This window comes from Buteo buteo, chromosome 7 (assembly GCF_964188355.1).
Source record: "Buteo buteo chromosome 7, bButBut1.hap1.1, whole genome shotgun sequence".
Classification (NCBI taxonomy): Eukaryota; Metazoa; Chordata; class Aves; order Accipitriformes; family Accipitridae; genus Buteo; species Buteo buteo.
Genome location: NC_134177.1, coordinates 9,334,985 through 9,347,546, shown reverse-complemented (window position 1 = coordinate 9,347,546; position 12,562 = coordinate 9,334,985). Strand labels below are relative to the sequence as shown.

The 12,562-nt window shown below is 37.9% G+C and overlaps 1 protein-coding gene across 2 annotated transcripts in view; it reads left to right on the top strand.

Annotated features, from left to right (window-relative positions):
* The window catches only part of PEX5L (peroxisomal biogenesis factor 5 like), a 41,820-nt gene extending 34,941 nt beyond the window's left edge, over positions 1 to 6,879 (top strand). For both annotated transcript variants that reach the window (XM_075031449.1, XM_075031447.1), the window contains 5 exons: positions 304 to 374; positions 1,545 to 1,742; positions 3,502 to 3,667; positions 4,040 to 4,197; positions 4,950 to 6,879. In XM_075031449.1, the coding sequence (XP_074887550.1) occupies positions 304 to 374; positions 1,545 to 1,742; positions 3,502 to 3,667; positions 4,040 to 4,197; positions 4,950 to 5,154 (798 nt within the window). In that variant the 3' untranslated portion in view covers positions 5,155 to 6,879. The remainder of the gene's footprint in view (positions 1 to 303; positions 375 to 1,544; positions 1,743 to 3,501; positions 3,668 to 4,039; positions 4,198 to 4,949) is intronic.
* Positions 6,880 to 12,562: the final 5,683 nt, after the last annotated feature.

Here is a 12,562-nt window from a genome sequence, read left to right as displayed (position 1 = left end):
CATAAAATTCTAGCAACGTTTAAAATGTGCAGTAACTCAAATTTAAGACATCAGCATGTGATCATACACTGACAGAATACCTTTGCATTCATTGATTACAAATATTATTGGACCCAAAGATATTCAAAACTGCATTAATTTGTACCGTTGGTATGCACACCATAGAAAAATCTGTAGTTAGTGCCAGACAGATCTGCTCTTTTCACTCACCTCTCTGCTTAACTTTGATATTAGTTGTAACTCTGCTTGCAGTTGGGTATATATAACAAAATAACACAAAAATAACGATGATTATTTTTGCAGGCCTGGCAGTTCCTGGGTATAACACAGGCAGAGAATGAAAATGAGCAAGCAGCCATTGTCGCCCTCCAAAGGTAGATGAAGATAATTGCTAAATAAGGGGTCTGATGAGTATTGGGTAATGCAGGCCTAGGTATATTTAACGTCAATCTTATCTTGTAACATGAAGCATTTATTTAACTAAGTAAAGCACTGACTTCAGAGGGATGACTAGTGATTAATATTTCTGTTTTATTAAATAGTGCAATATTTAATCTAGTAATTTAAGTAGTTGCACAACAGAAAAGTTACATGGCCTGATAAACATGAATTAGGCATAATGCAAATAAAGTGCCTTGTTGATATTCTGGCCACTTGGCATATTTTCTGTAGTCTGTCCTTTAATGAAGAGGTTTTCTTAATTGGAATGAGCTCCCTTCAGCTGCTGAATACTAAACTGACAATATTTTTAGGTCGATAGAGATGTGAAGATCACGGTATGCTTGTATGTAAAATGTCAGTTCCAAAATATCAGCATTATTATTATCTGTCTGTAGTGGGTTTTCATGTTTCCATTTGAACCAAGCACCCTCTCATCAAGTCATTTCACCTAAGGATACTCTAACTTACTTATATGTAACTTCTTATCTTACCTGGATAGAAATCCAAGGGGTTGCCTGATTTAGGGTTTGCTCATCTGTGCAGTTTTGAAACAAGCAACAGTGATGTTCATAAAATAGACTAGATTCTGTTTCCAGTTAATGGTATACAACCATAGGAAGACTACTTGAGTTGATTGGCTCCAGCGTTATCAAAGAAAACCTGAGAATTCAGAATGACTGAGAAGACTCATAAGGATGGAAGAAATTTTGTCTTCAAAATACTTTCTTGTATAGCTGCAAATGAGATTGAGCTGTTCACTTGAATTTACATAAAGCTGTTCTTTGTTTACTAGACAGATATTATAAAAGTGAATCTACCTACATTTACTCATAATCAGAAGGATGAAAACAAAACTTTTATGCATATGTTTATGTACATAAGTGTGTATGCACAGCAATGTGCATGCATATGTGTCTGTATACATATGCATAATGCACTTATCACAGAAAAATAAGACAAAGTCCCTTCTTTAAAAGTATTGTTGGGTAGATCTTACTTGTGTAAATGATTTTTTTTTTTTTTTTTACACAGATTATTTTGGATGAATTCAAGAATTGTGTTTGGCTAAAAAAACCCTCAATATATTCTTATTTTCTGCCTAGGTGCTTGGAACTACAGCCAAACAACCTAAAAGCACTGATGGCCCTGGCTGTAAGTTATACTAACACTGGCCATCAACAAGAAGCCTACCAAGCTCTAAGAAACTGGATAAAGCAAAATCCAAAATACAAGTATATAGTAAAAAGCAAAAAAGGGTCCCCGGCACTTACCAGAAGATTGTCCAAGACATCAGATGAAAGGTAAATGCAGTGTAAGTCTTGATGGTGGAAATTTTAATGACATCACTAGAAATGATGGTGCATGCTGTGCCCCCTTACTCTATAGAAGTCCAGCCTGTTCCCTATGATGGAAGACTCAACATCTCTAGTGTCAGGAGTGGGAAGCTAACATGGGACATTTGGTTTAGCGACAGAAGGCTATATCTTATGGCATCTCTGGAAGTAAAAAAAAAATAAACAAACCCAAGACAAACCAGCTAAAAAGAGATGCTTCCTCTCAACTCCCATCACTTTCCTCTGACCCTGTCTGCTGCCCCTGTATTCCCACATGCCGCATCCTCATTCTTAAATTCATTCCAAATCTGTACCAGGCCTATATCCGGCTCTACATGTGTGTGTTCTTCCTACTGTTTGTTGTATTTCCTATACCCCAACTAAGCCACTCAAATCCATGAATTATAGCCATTTTACAGTGGGACATAGCTTCACTTCACTGAAAACATTGGGAAGTAGCATCTGCTTGTTTAAAAGCTGTTCTGGTTCTAACCAGAGACAGCATAGTCATTTCATCTGCCTTCAGCCTAGCGTACTGTAATGGGAGCCGGCAGACATTTTAAATAACAAAAAAATTCATGAGTTGACAGCCCTTTGTCATGATTTCATGGGGTCAAGAAATAAGTATCTCTGAATTTCAAGATGCATGATAAAGTCATTAAAGGCATAAACATGATTTATAGAACTAAAACTCTAGGGCTATCTCACTGCTTGTCATTTTGAAGCCAGGCCTTATGTTTTACCCTTATCACTAACAAGCCCTGGGTTGACAAGGTAATTTAGTATAAGCAAAAATAAAATATGCAAGTTCTGCTTAATTGCTAAGTGTGTTATTCTACTCTGGCCTCATCCCGCTGACATCTGGTGTTGTCAGTGCAAAAGTTTTATGAAGCCTACAGTGGGTACAGAAGTCTTAAATTTTGGCATCTTTCTTCAGGGGCCTTGGCTAGTCACTTGATCTGTTCCTCTTAAGAATAACTACTATTTTTGCCAGGAAAGAACTGTTTTATGTCTGAGAAATTCATGCAATTTTAATAGTTTTAATAAGCCTTCATGTTATCTCACTTGGGTTCATAGACTTCAAAGAATCATGGAATCATTTACATTGGAAAAGACCTTTAAGATCATCAAGCTCAACTGTTAACCTAGCACTACCAAGTCCACCACTAAACCATGTCCCTAAGTGCCACATCTACAGGTCTTCTAAATACCTCCAGGGACGGTAACTCAACCACTTCCCTGAGCAGCCTGTTCCAGTGCTTGATAAGCTTTTCAGTGAAGAAATATTTCCTAGTGTCCAATCTGAACCTCCCCTGGTGCAACTTGAGGCCGTTTCCTCTTGTCCTATCACTTGCTACTTGGGAAGTGAGGCTGGCACTCACCTCACTACAACCTCCTTTCAGGTAGTTGTAAAGAGCGATAAGGTCTCCCCTCAGCCTCCTTCTCTCCAGGCTGAACAACACCAGTTCCCTCAGCTGCTCCTCTTAGGACTTGTTCTCTTCATTATATAAGTGAACTTTTTTATTCCAGACACGAGTTTACAACAGCACCTGAAAGTAAATCTTTGCCATGATGAAGTTGAAGAAGCTTATTTTCAAATTTTAGGACTATATCACTTCTGATACATCTATTACAAGGATTTTAATTTCTAGCTATGCAATCAATATTGCAATATGTGTAAAGAACTATAAGATGGAAGTTTAAGTTATTTTTCACTCTTGTCTAGCTCATTACTTGAAGAAGTAAAGGATTTGTACCTGGAGGCTGCTCACCAGAATGGTGATATGATAGACCCTGACTTGCAGACGGGACTTGGAGTTCTTTTCCACCTGAATGGAGAATTTAACAGAGCAATAGATGCATTTAGTGCTGCTTTAACTGTTCGGCCAGAGGTACATTTTATGCTTTTACATTTTTAAGAATTTAGCTTTACAGACCATTTTCTTTCTCCCCTCTTGATCAGGCTATTATTAATGAGATGTCACTTCAGCCATTAAAGTTTTAATACCTGAAATAGAAATGTTAATTACAAGATAGTTCCATTTAGAAGCAGATTTGTCCATGTCCAATTTCTAGCTGTATGCTGATTAATTGGACTAGTTATATAAAGTTGCCTATAATCATGACTCAGAACCTCACATTCCGTGTCAATTAAGAGAAGATACAATACTGTTATTTTCTGCAGTCCTCCTTATTTTGCAAGCAAAAATAAGCTATTATGTTCCTTTTTGACACCTACAATAGAAAACTCATTTTCTCACCAGGACTATACATTATGGAACCGTCTTGGAGCAACCTTAGCAAATGGGGATCGAAGCGAGGAAGCTGTTGAGGCCTACACACGTGCTTTAGAAATACAACCTGGCTTCATTAGGTCCAGATACAATTTAGGGATAAGCTGCATAAACCTAGGGGCATACAGGTAAGTTACAAAAATGTGTAAACAAAAAAGTCAGGGATAATAACTACCAAGTGAAAATTCAGTTTTCTAGCTGGAGCTATCTACAAAAATAATAATAATAATAATAATAAAAATCAGAATATAGCTAAATAATCTCAGCTATTGTAAAATTTTATAATTATTTTTTACAAAGTACTAAAAAAGCAATGATACTTTTCTTGTTCCACAAATTCTATGTAACAGAACTGCTGAATGTCTATCAAAAGAAAATAAATCCCTCATTCAGCTAGCCGCTTAAGCATTTTTTAGCGTTAAGTGCAAGTACTCTTATTATAATCAGTGGGATTGTTCTCACACTTAAACTTAGTCCTGTGCTTAAAAGCTTTTCTAAAAGAAAATATAAGAGCCTGTCTTTATAAGGGAAACTTCAGTTAAACTGCTTCAAGTAGCTAATGCCATCAAAAACACTTTTGGTACAACCTTCAGGAATCAAGGGTGATATTCCAGGGTCCCAACTGTCAGTTTAAGACAGTTAAGATGAAGGGGAGCTACACAGCAATGAAGACAATATCCCCAGATGTATGAATAGACTGAGCTCTGCATTACTACAAGCCATGTCCACTTGTTTAAAGAAAATCAAGCAAGAGTAACACAGAGACTGATGAACTGCATTGTAAAATACTATACTTGAGTCTCACATAGAACTTTAGAAAGTTTTACTCTTGTTGAGAAGCAAATTATATTGCTTGTTTCTTTTTTCTTCTCCCCTACAGAGAGGCTGTCAGCAATTTTCTCACTGCTCTCAGTTTGCAAAGAAAGAGCAGGAATCAACAACAGGTTCCCCATCCTGCTCTATCAGGCAATATCTGGGCAGCACTTCGAATTGCTCTGTCTATGATGGACCAGCCAGAACTATTTCAAGCTGCCAATGTGGGTGATCTAGACATTCTGTTAAGAGCTTTTAATCTAGAGCAGTAATAGAAAATATCCACAAATTGATTAAATTGTATTAGGAAACAGAGAACTCTTTTATTACTCATCTCAAAATGATCACATCTTCCAAATGATCATGGCTGTAAATCAGTAGGGGAATTCTCTTGGACATTATTCAAAAAGGAAAAGTTCAAAAGCACAAAATATTGTAAATAAATTCAAACTCAAAGGACTGAAATGAGCTGCGGCTAATCTGACAGCCCTGAACTAGATGAAATAGCCATTTCTGAAGAATCTTCATCCCGTGCAAGCTATATCTCTCTCTATATACGCAGCTATACAAAGAAAAATATATTAAGAACAAACCTAGATAATCGTTATTGCACATTAGAATGGCAAACAATGCATCCAAGGAACCTGCTTAGTAGCTCATCGCACTATGGTGACATCACTTTGCCCTACAACGTGGATTCCCTATCCTTTGGTTTCTTTGTTGAAAAGTCTGCTCAAGGTCCATTTTTAACACAGCTCTGAAAATAGATGCATGTAAAATGGATGTATTTTGTTCTGAATACATTTATTAGCTGGCAGTCAAGAAAATTTTTGCTTCCAAAGGTACCTTGGTTAATTTGGGCCTAATTCTGCAGGCTCATAAAGTCGTAAACCATGTGCAATGTTAAGAGCAACATTGTACATGGAGGTCTGTGGGATTAGGCCAGGTACATATCGGAAGGCCAAGTGTTGCCAGCAGAAGTGGTAATTTGCACTAGAATTGTTGCTGTTTAAAACCAGCTCTCCCTGATCTTGGACAAAGTATGTCTGCTTCAAAGGAGCTCACAGCAGGATCTGCACCTATCTATGTACTTACGCACTTTAATCTTTCTTTTTGTAAAATAGTGCTATGCTTTTATTTTAGTTACTAACAACAGAATGTACAGGATAGCCTTGTTGGCCTAGAGGACCAAATATCATTTCCTGAAATGTGATGAGAAGGTTTTCAATATTCTTATGTTTAAAAAATGCAAATACAGTATAAACTGCAATATCTATTAGAAAGATTATTCTATTATGCATCCATCAGGTACTACACACATACATGCATGTGCATGCACATACATGTTGTATGTGAGTTATGTCATTTCAGAACATAATAAGCCACAGATCTTTATTGCAAATAAACAAAAATCTTCATAGGAGTTAATGCCTGCAGACCATGCTCAAGGGAAAAAATTGGTCTCTATAGGCTTGTAGGATTGAGACTAAGATTTGATCCTGCCGTTACGGCAAGCAGTAGCAAAGGTCTCAGTGACCTCCATGATAGCAGACTAAATCCTTAGATAACATCAGTATTTGTAGCTGCTTCAAAATGTATATATATACACACCATCTTAATTTTCCCTTATTGGATGAATGGGGAACAGTATTGGGGGCAGTATACTGCCACATGATGAATGGATTGATTTGGCTACAGTCAAACACATTTAGCTCAAGGTGAATGTGTCAATCAAAGACAGGAATGGAAATTTTTAAGGGGATAATCTTCAGTTGCTGACGGTTTTAAAAATTTTCCTAAATAGTGAAAGATAAAAAGTGTAATTAGATGGCTACTGTGTTGATTTGTGGTCAGGAATTCAATGTGCAGGGTAGCTATTGGAATATGTTAAAATGGGACAAACAGCACGTTTCCTATAAACAGCAAGGAAAGAAAAATCCAGCTCAGTCATTTGGATAAAAAAAAAAGTAATAAATCCAACAGCACAGATCACAGAGAAAGAAGTTCTGTGGCAATTGGACAGTTTCACCAGTACAAACCTGAAGTTTCTTGCAGCTGTCTGTTATTTTGAGCAACCACTTAAAGGAAAATTCCATGTAAGACAGTGTAATCACTGCATCTAATCACCAACTATAGTTTGTTAAATAGAAAAAATAAATTCTCATTAAAAAATAAAAGGCTTACTCGTCACTCTCTCCCACAGAATAGAGATACTGAAACAGCTACAGGAATTTTTTTAACAGTGCTTTATTAATTCATTGTTTACCTACATATTCCTATTTATCTATCAAGTGTTTCATAACTGATTCCTGCAACTTTCTCTAAGGATTGGTTATCAAGGACTGACTGGGAATGTCATTTTAGCTAAGTGGGCTGCTGTATGCATATCTGCTGACAACAGTTTGCTCTTTTGCTTTGACAGCAATGTGTGATGACAGTTCTTTATTGATAAGGCAGAGCAGAAGGTGCAGTGCAGTTGAATCTGGAAAGTGATAAGAGAGAAGGGAGGCAGCTTTGAGAAGAGGCTGTAAAGCAAATGCATATGTGCTTAGGTTTTGCTTGATGCCCTGCCATCGCACAAATTCTTCCAGAATAGCCTCTGTGCTGTGGTGTAGGATAATCAGTGCTTATCCAGAGGAATTAGCTGTTCAGGATCTTTATTTTTATACCTTCCAAATTAAAAAAAAAAAATCAAAACCAAAACCAACTTAACTGCTTGACTTCTCAGAGTCAGAATGACAAGTGACATTTGATACGGATGGCAGTTCACTAAACCTTCTCTAGCACATGGACAAGTAACACAGCAATTCTATTTGGGAAACCTACTGCAACTCCCAGCCTCCCCAAAAAGAACAGACAAAGTAGGTAGCTTTTGATTTATCCGGGGATGCACTGCTCAAAACTGCATTCATCTGCTGATACATGTCCACACCCAGGTGATGGGTACAAGGAAAGCCGTCTGTGTAAACCTAGAAACAAATCACCAGGGCTCAACTCTGCTTCCCAAGGGGATACTCAGGCTGCCAACTCTTCACAAGCACTGCAGTTCTGCTGTACAGGACGCAGGCTACAAAGCATGTCCAAAGAGATTGTCCACACTCTTAGAAATTATCCCAACTGTTCTCTCCTGTTTTAGATAGCCTATAGCCAGCTAACCATGTACCGCTGACCAAGACACTGCGTGAGGGAAAGACTAAAGCAGACAGACTTAAAGAGAACGGTGGCACATCTCCTCACACTAGACACCAGTTCTGGCCTGGTCTGTGAGGCAGAGTGGCCGATGACTGAGCTCACCTCACTCTAACAGGTCAGGCTCAGCAGCTCTTGGTAATTCTGGGGACTTCTTTAATATTCTGGGCTCTATTGTCCTCCTTTAGCCCCCCACTGCCAAGCACTGTCAGTGCAGAAGAGAGGATTAGATACAACTTTCATCTGACCTCCTCATGATGTTTCTTAAATATTCAGTGGCAAGCATATATATTTGCCTGAAACAGCAAGAGGAAACATGTGAGAAGGCTGCAGCATATTAACACCCTGAAGAGGAAATTCATCTACTCATACTTCTAACCAAGCATGAAGTAGGACAAATAAGGCGGCTGCTGCACAGTAGCAGATTGAGCCTGAGAGTGAGAGACAGGAAATCTGGGTCCTGTTCTCAGTGCTCCCTGTGAGCTCGACCAAGTCAAAACCTCTTGCCATCCCTGAGTTGCCCAGGTGTGCAAGGAAGGAAGATGGGCAAGTAACAGCCATTGCACCTGATGGCACTACCTGAGAGCAGGGGAGTGCCGCTGTCTCATGGACTGCATGGGTAAGGTCACCACTTGTGTAAATTGAAAGGTAACATGCAAACACAAGGTTGCTGGGGTCTAAGGAAGCAGTTTCACATAGACACTAGCAATTTCAGCAGAGAAGAGACTCAGAGACATTTCAGGATAACAACTGTAGAGCATCTATGGGGTGATGCCATACTAAAGTGCTGCAATGATTTATCACCGTCTCCCACCCGTTTCCCCTTCTTGTTACTCCCCTCTTTCTCCAGAGGTGATTTATCACTGCCAGGTAATTGATTCCAAGTTTTTAAGTGTTTCTTCTACTTATACTTCATGCAATTAAAAAATGTTTTCCTAACCCCAGCTTGTGACTGTCCCTATCTTCTGCAAAGCTTTATGAATATTTATGACCTATAAGTCTGATCCATCAAGCTGCTGAACACTGAAAGTCTGTAGTCTTCACAGGAGCGCTCAGCACTTTGCCCGATCTGCTTATATGCATGTATTCAGTTACCGGACGAAGGCTGGCCTCTGATACCACTGATTTCAGTGCCTGTTCATCATGTGCAAAGTGATTATTTATGGAGTGACGCTTTGCGATGAAAGCAATAGGCTCATTTCTCGCTGATCTCTTTAAACTGTGATGACTCCAGAAACCTTGTTGCAATAGACTGGTTTATGTCAGTTTGAAGAATCAATCTGATCTTTAGGTAAACACATATACATATCTGTATCTAATGGTATTTTCTTATGATCCGATAAATCACAGTACTTGTAAAAATATTGAGGGGGAAGTTCAAATGACACAAAACCTCACATGACAATATTGCATGCAACTACATTAACAAATAACGACACTGAAATATTATCACAAAGCATGCAGTAATGCTACTTGTTTACAGAACGCATGCAGAAGGCCCACACAAAGGGTATTTTTAAACTATTGATTGGTATCTTCTGTGGGATATTTTAAAAGTACTTTGCATCTGCAAAACTCAAAAGTGAGTTGTTCGTGTTATTTGGAACAGGTTAGACCAAATGGAGAGCCCCTTTTAAATCCCATCCTTAGAAATCACTTTGTGTTGCGGATTTCATGTTTGCTTCAAGTGTTTAGTTAATGACAGACATCTGTAGTAACGGCTTTTGCAGAGATGTTTTAGTATCCTCTTAAGAAATAAAAAGCTAAGTGTACGCAGCTTTCACAGTGAAGCTGTGTGTTTGGATCATCACATTTTCTTCTTTAGTCTAAACCAGATAGCACCAAACCAGAGAAAAAGATTCCCAGAACCAGTGAAAGAACTATTGTCTCAGTCTACACTTACTTACCATGGCCAGGCTTTTCAAACTTGCCCACTAGCTCTGAAGGCAGCTCAGTGTCTGACTGTCCTGTTTGAAATACATAGATGTAAAACTTCTCAGGATCTGAGTATCTGCTGCATCCACTGATTTCAGCTGCAGACACTTAACTCAGCTGAAAGCTCAGAACATCAAGTTAAGCATGAAGAGCTAATGAGCCAATTTAGAAAACCTGGGCCTGTCTGTCAGATGAAAAGGAGGACCCTGACAACACCAACAGATCAGCCAGGTGGTCCTAGGAACATCCATAGAGCACGGGCCTCCATAACACAAAAGCCACCATGACAGAAATAATAACCAATACAATTACTGGCAGCCATGGAGGAAAAGCCTGAGGCCTAAATCATTGCCTGTTGGAGCCAGTGAGAATTGGAGTGAAACATAAATTGGTTGTAGATCTCTTTTGCCCAAACGTGCATCTGCAAAATGGGACATATTAGTTTATTCACGTGAATAACCTCCACAGCTGAAAAACTGAGATTTCTGGTCACCAGTGTTGTCAGCTTAGCAGTCTGTACAGTGAATTTACATAATAAATGTTTATATAGTACCAATACTGAGTATTCAGAGATAAAAGTGATAGACAAAATGCACTGCATGTTGTGAAAAAAATGGTGGGTATGCAATACAGTATTACCTACTATTCAAACCTCATCTCGGCTAAAAATCAGATTTCTTCATTATAGTTCTACTGGTTTTGAACTGGTGAAATAAATCAGAGAAAATAAGTACGATGCATGAATAGATCACTGACACTTTGAACAAACATAGGCAAAATGAAAAATGAGCATGTCAGAATCCACAGAAAGTTTCAGAGCCTCAGCCCACAAAGTAATAGGTATTAGGCATGGGAAAGAGACAGAAGGTATCTAAATTTTCCTAAAAATAAGCTGTAATTTTACAAATGCTTGCACATGTGACAGCCCATTGAGCAAGCTTTCACGGTCAAGACAATGTGCTTTGATCTTTTTTCCCCTTCCACATTTACAGAATGCCATTGACATTGGCTAGAACTTCAATTTAAATAGCCTTTTTAATATCAGTAATCTATTGTAAATTCAGAAAAATCAAAACATTTATAAATATATTTTATATATCAGAGTATAACATATCTAGAGTAAAATAAAACTATATAGTTTTGAGAGGCATTCTGCGCAGCTTCTTCTATATGCTGTAAACTGTTTGAAAACCTTTGCAATCCTGCATCAGTTTTTTTGGCTTTATTTTTAAGCCAACATACAGGAAAGAAGAGATTATAGGGTTGGCAGATACTTTCGCCTAGGCCATCTGAAGAGCCCTGCTGCTGCAAAGACTTACATTGCTCACTTAACTTTTTGTGTTGATAGTTAAGTGTAGGTGCAAGGCTTAGCAGTGAGGTGGGCGGTGGATGCGGAGGTGGGAGTTCAGCCCTACACCTGAATGTTTACATTCCGTTCCAAACATTCATATTGACCCAGATTGAGAATCTGAGTATAAGTACATATGGAGTAAAAGATTAATTTCTTACTACAGGTAAACTTTGCCTCTGTATACTTAGTGCATTATCAGCTGTGTATAATATTAAACACAGACCTGTAGTTTACTGATGCTTTAATTCAATGTTTCCTTGCACTGCTGTTTAAAATAATCTATTTCCTCAAAAATGAATGATGTGCATATTGGATGTGTTAAATTTATTAAGATCATAGATGACTAATCGCAGAGCACCACATTTAATGTAGTATTTTTGTACTGTAATGGAAGCATGCCTTCCTTGGGTTCTTTTCCACATACTAAATTGTATTTATTTACCTGTATTTATAACTGTGCAATTTTTAAATATGTTTTAAAAATAAACTTTGTCTGTGGCTTCAAATATTTCAAAATCTCTTTTCAATGTGAAAATGGTCTTGACTATAATTACTTGAACTGAAAGGAGGGACCTACTTCTCCAATTGAAATAAAGGATTTTTTTTAATAAGGTCTTCTATCCTATTGTTTACGAAGTGAACATCCTCCTCTGCTTAAAAATTAAGCCCAGAAGACACTTTTTTCATTACCATTTTTCATAAATTCATCGTTACTCTGAGGTAGAGTTATTTTTATAATTTATTTTTATTTCAACATGTTGATCAATTATACTTACAACTGGAATTTATACTAGCTGAGGTCTGGCCCAATCCATTTTGCGCATATACTCCATATGAGGAAAAAGGGAAAAAAAGTAGATGAGAATTTTTCCTGAAGATCATGCAACTGCACACCTCAAAATTAAAACAGAAGTAATAATATTACAACACAATCTTTCTGAAAAAAAACCAAACTACCCACTCAAAACAACCAAACCCCCCAAAACCCCCCAACTTTCAGTGATTGAAATTGTTACTCAAGCAAATTCCCACAAACCACAGTGGGACTTGACTATCAGTGTTTTTCCGTTCTGGCTTTCATGTGATGAAGTGAAAGAGGTGACAGAGTAGAAATGACAACAATCTTTATGCTTTTACTATGGGACTCTAACATAAGCACAGACATGAGAAGGACATAAAATTCCTGTACACCGCTGTGGACAGAG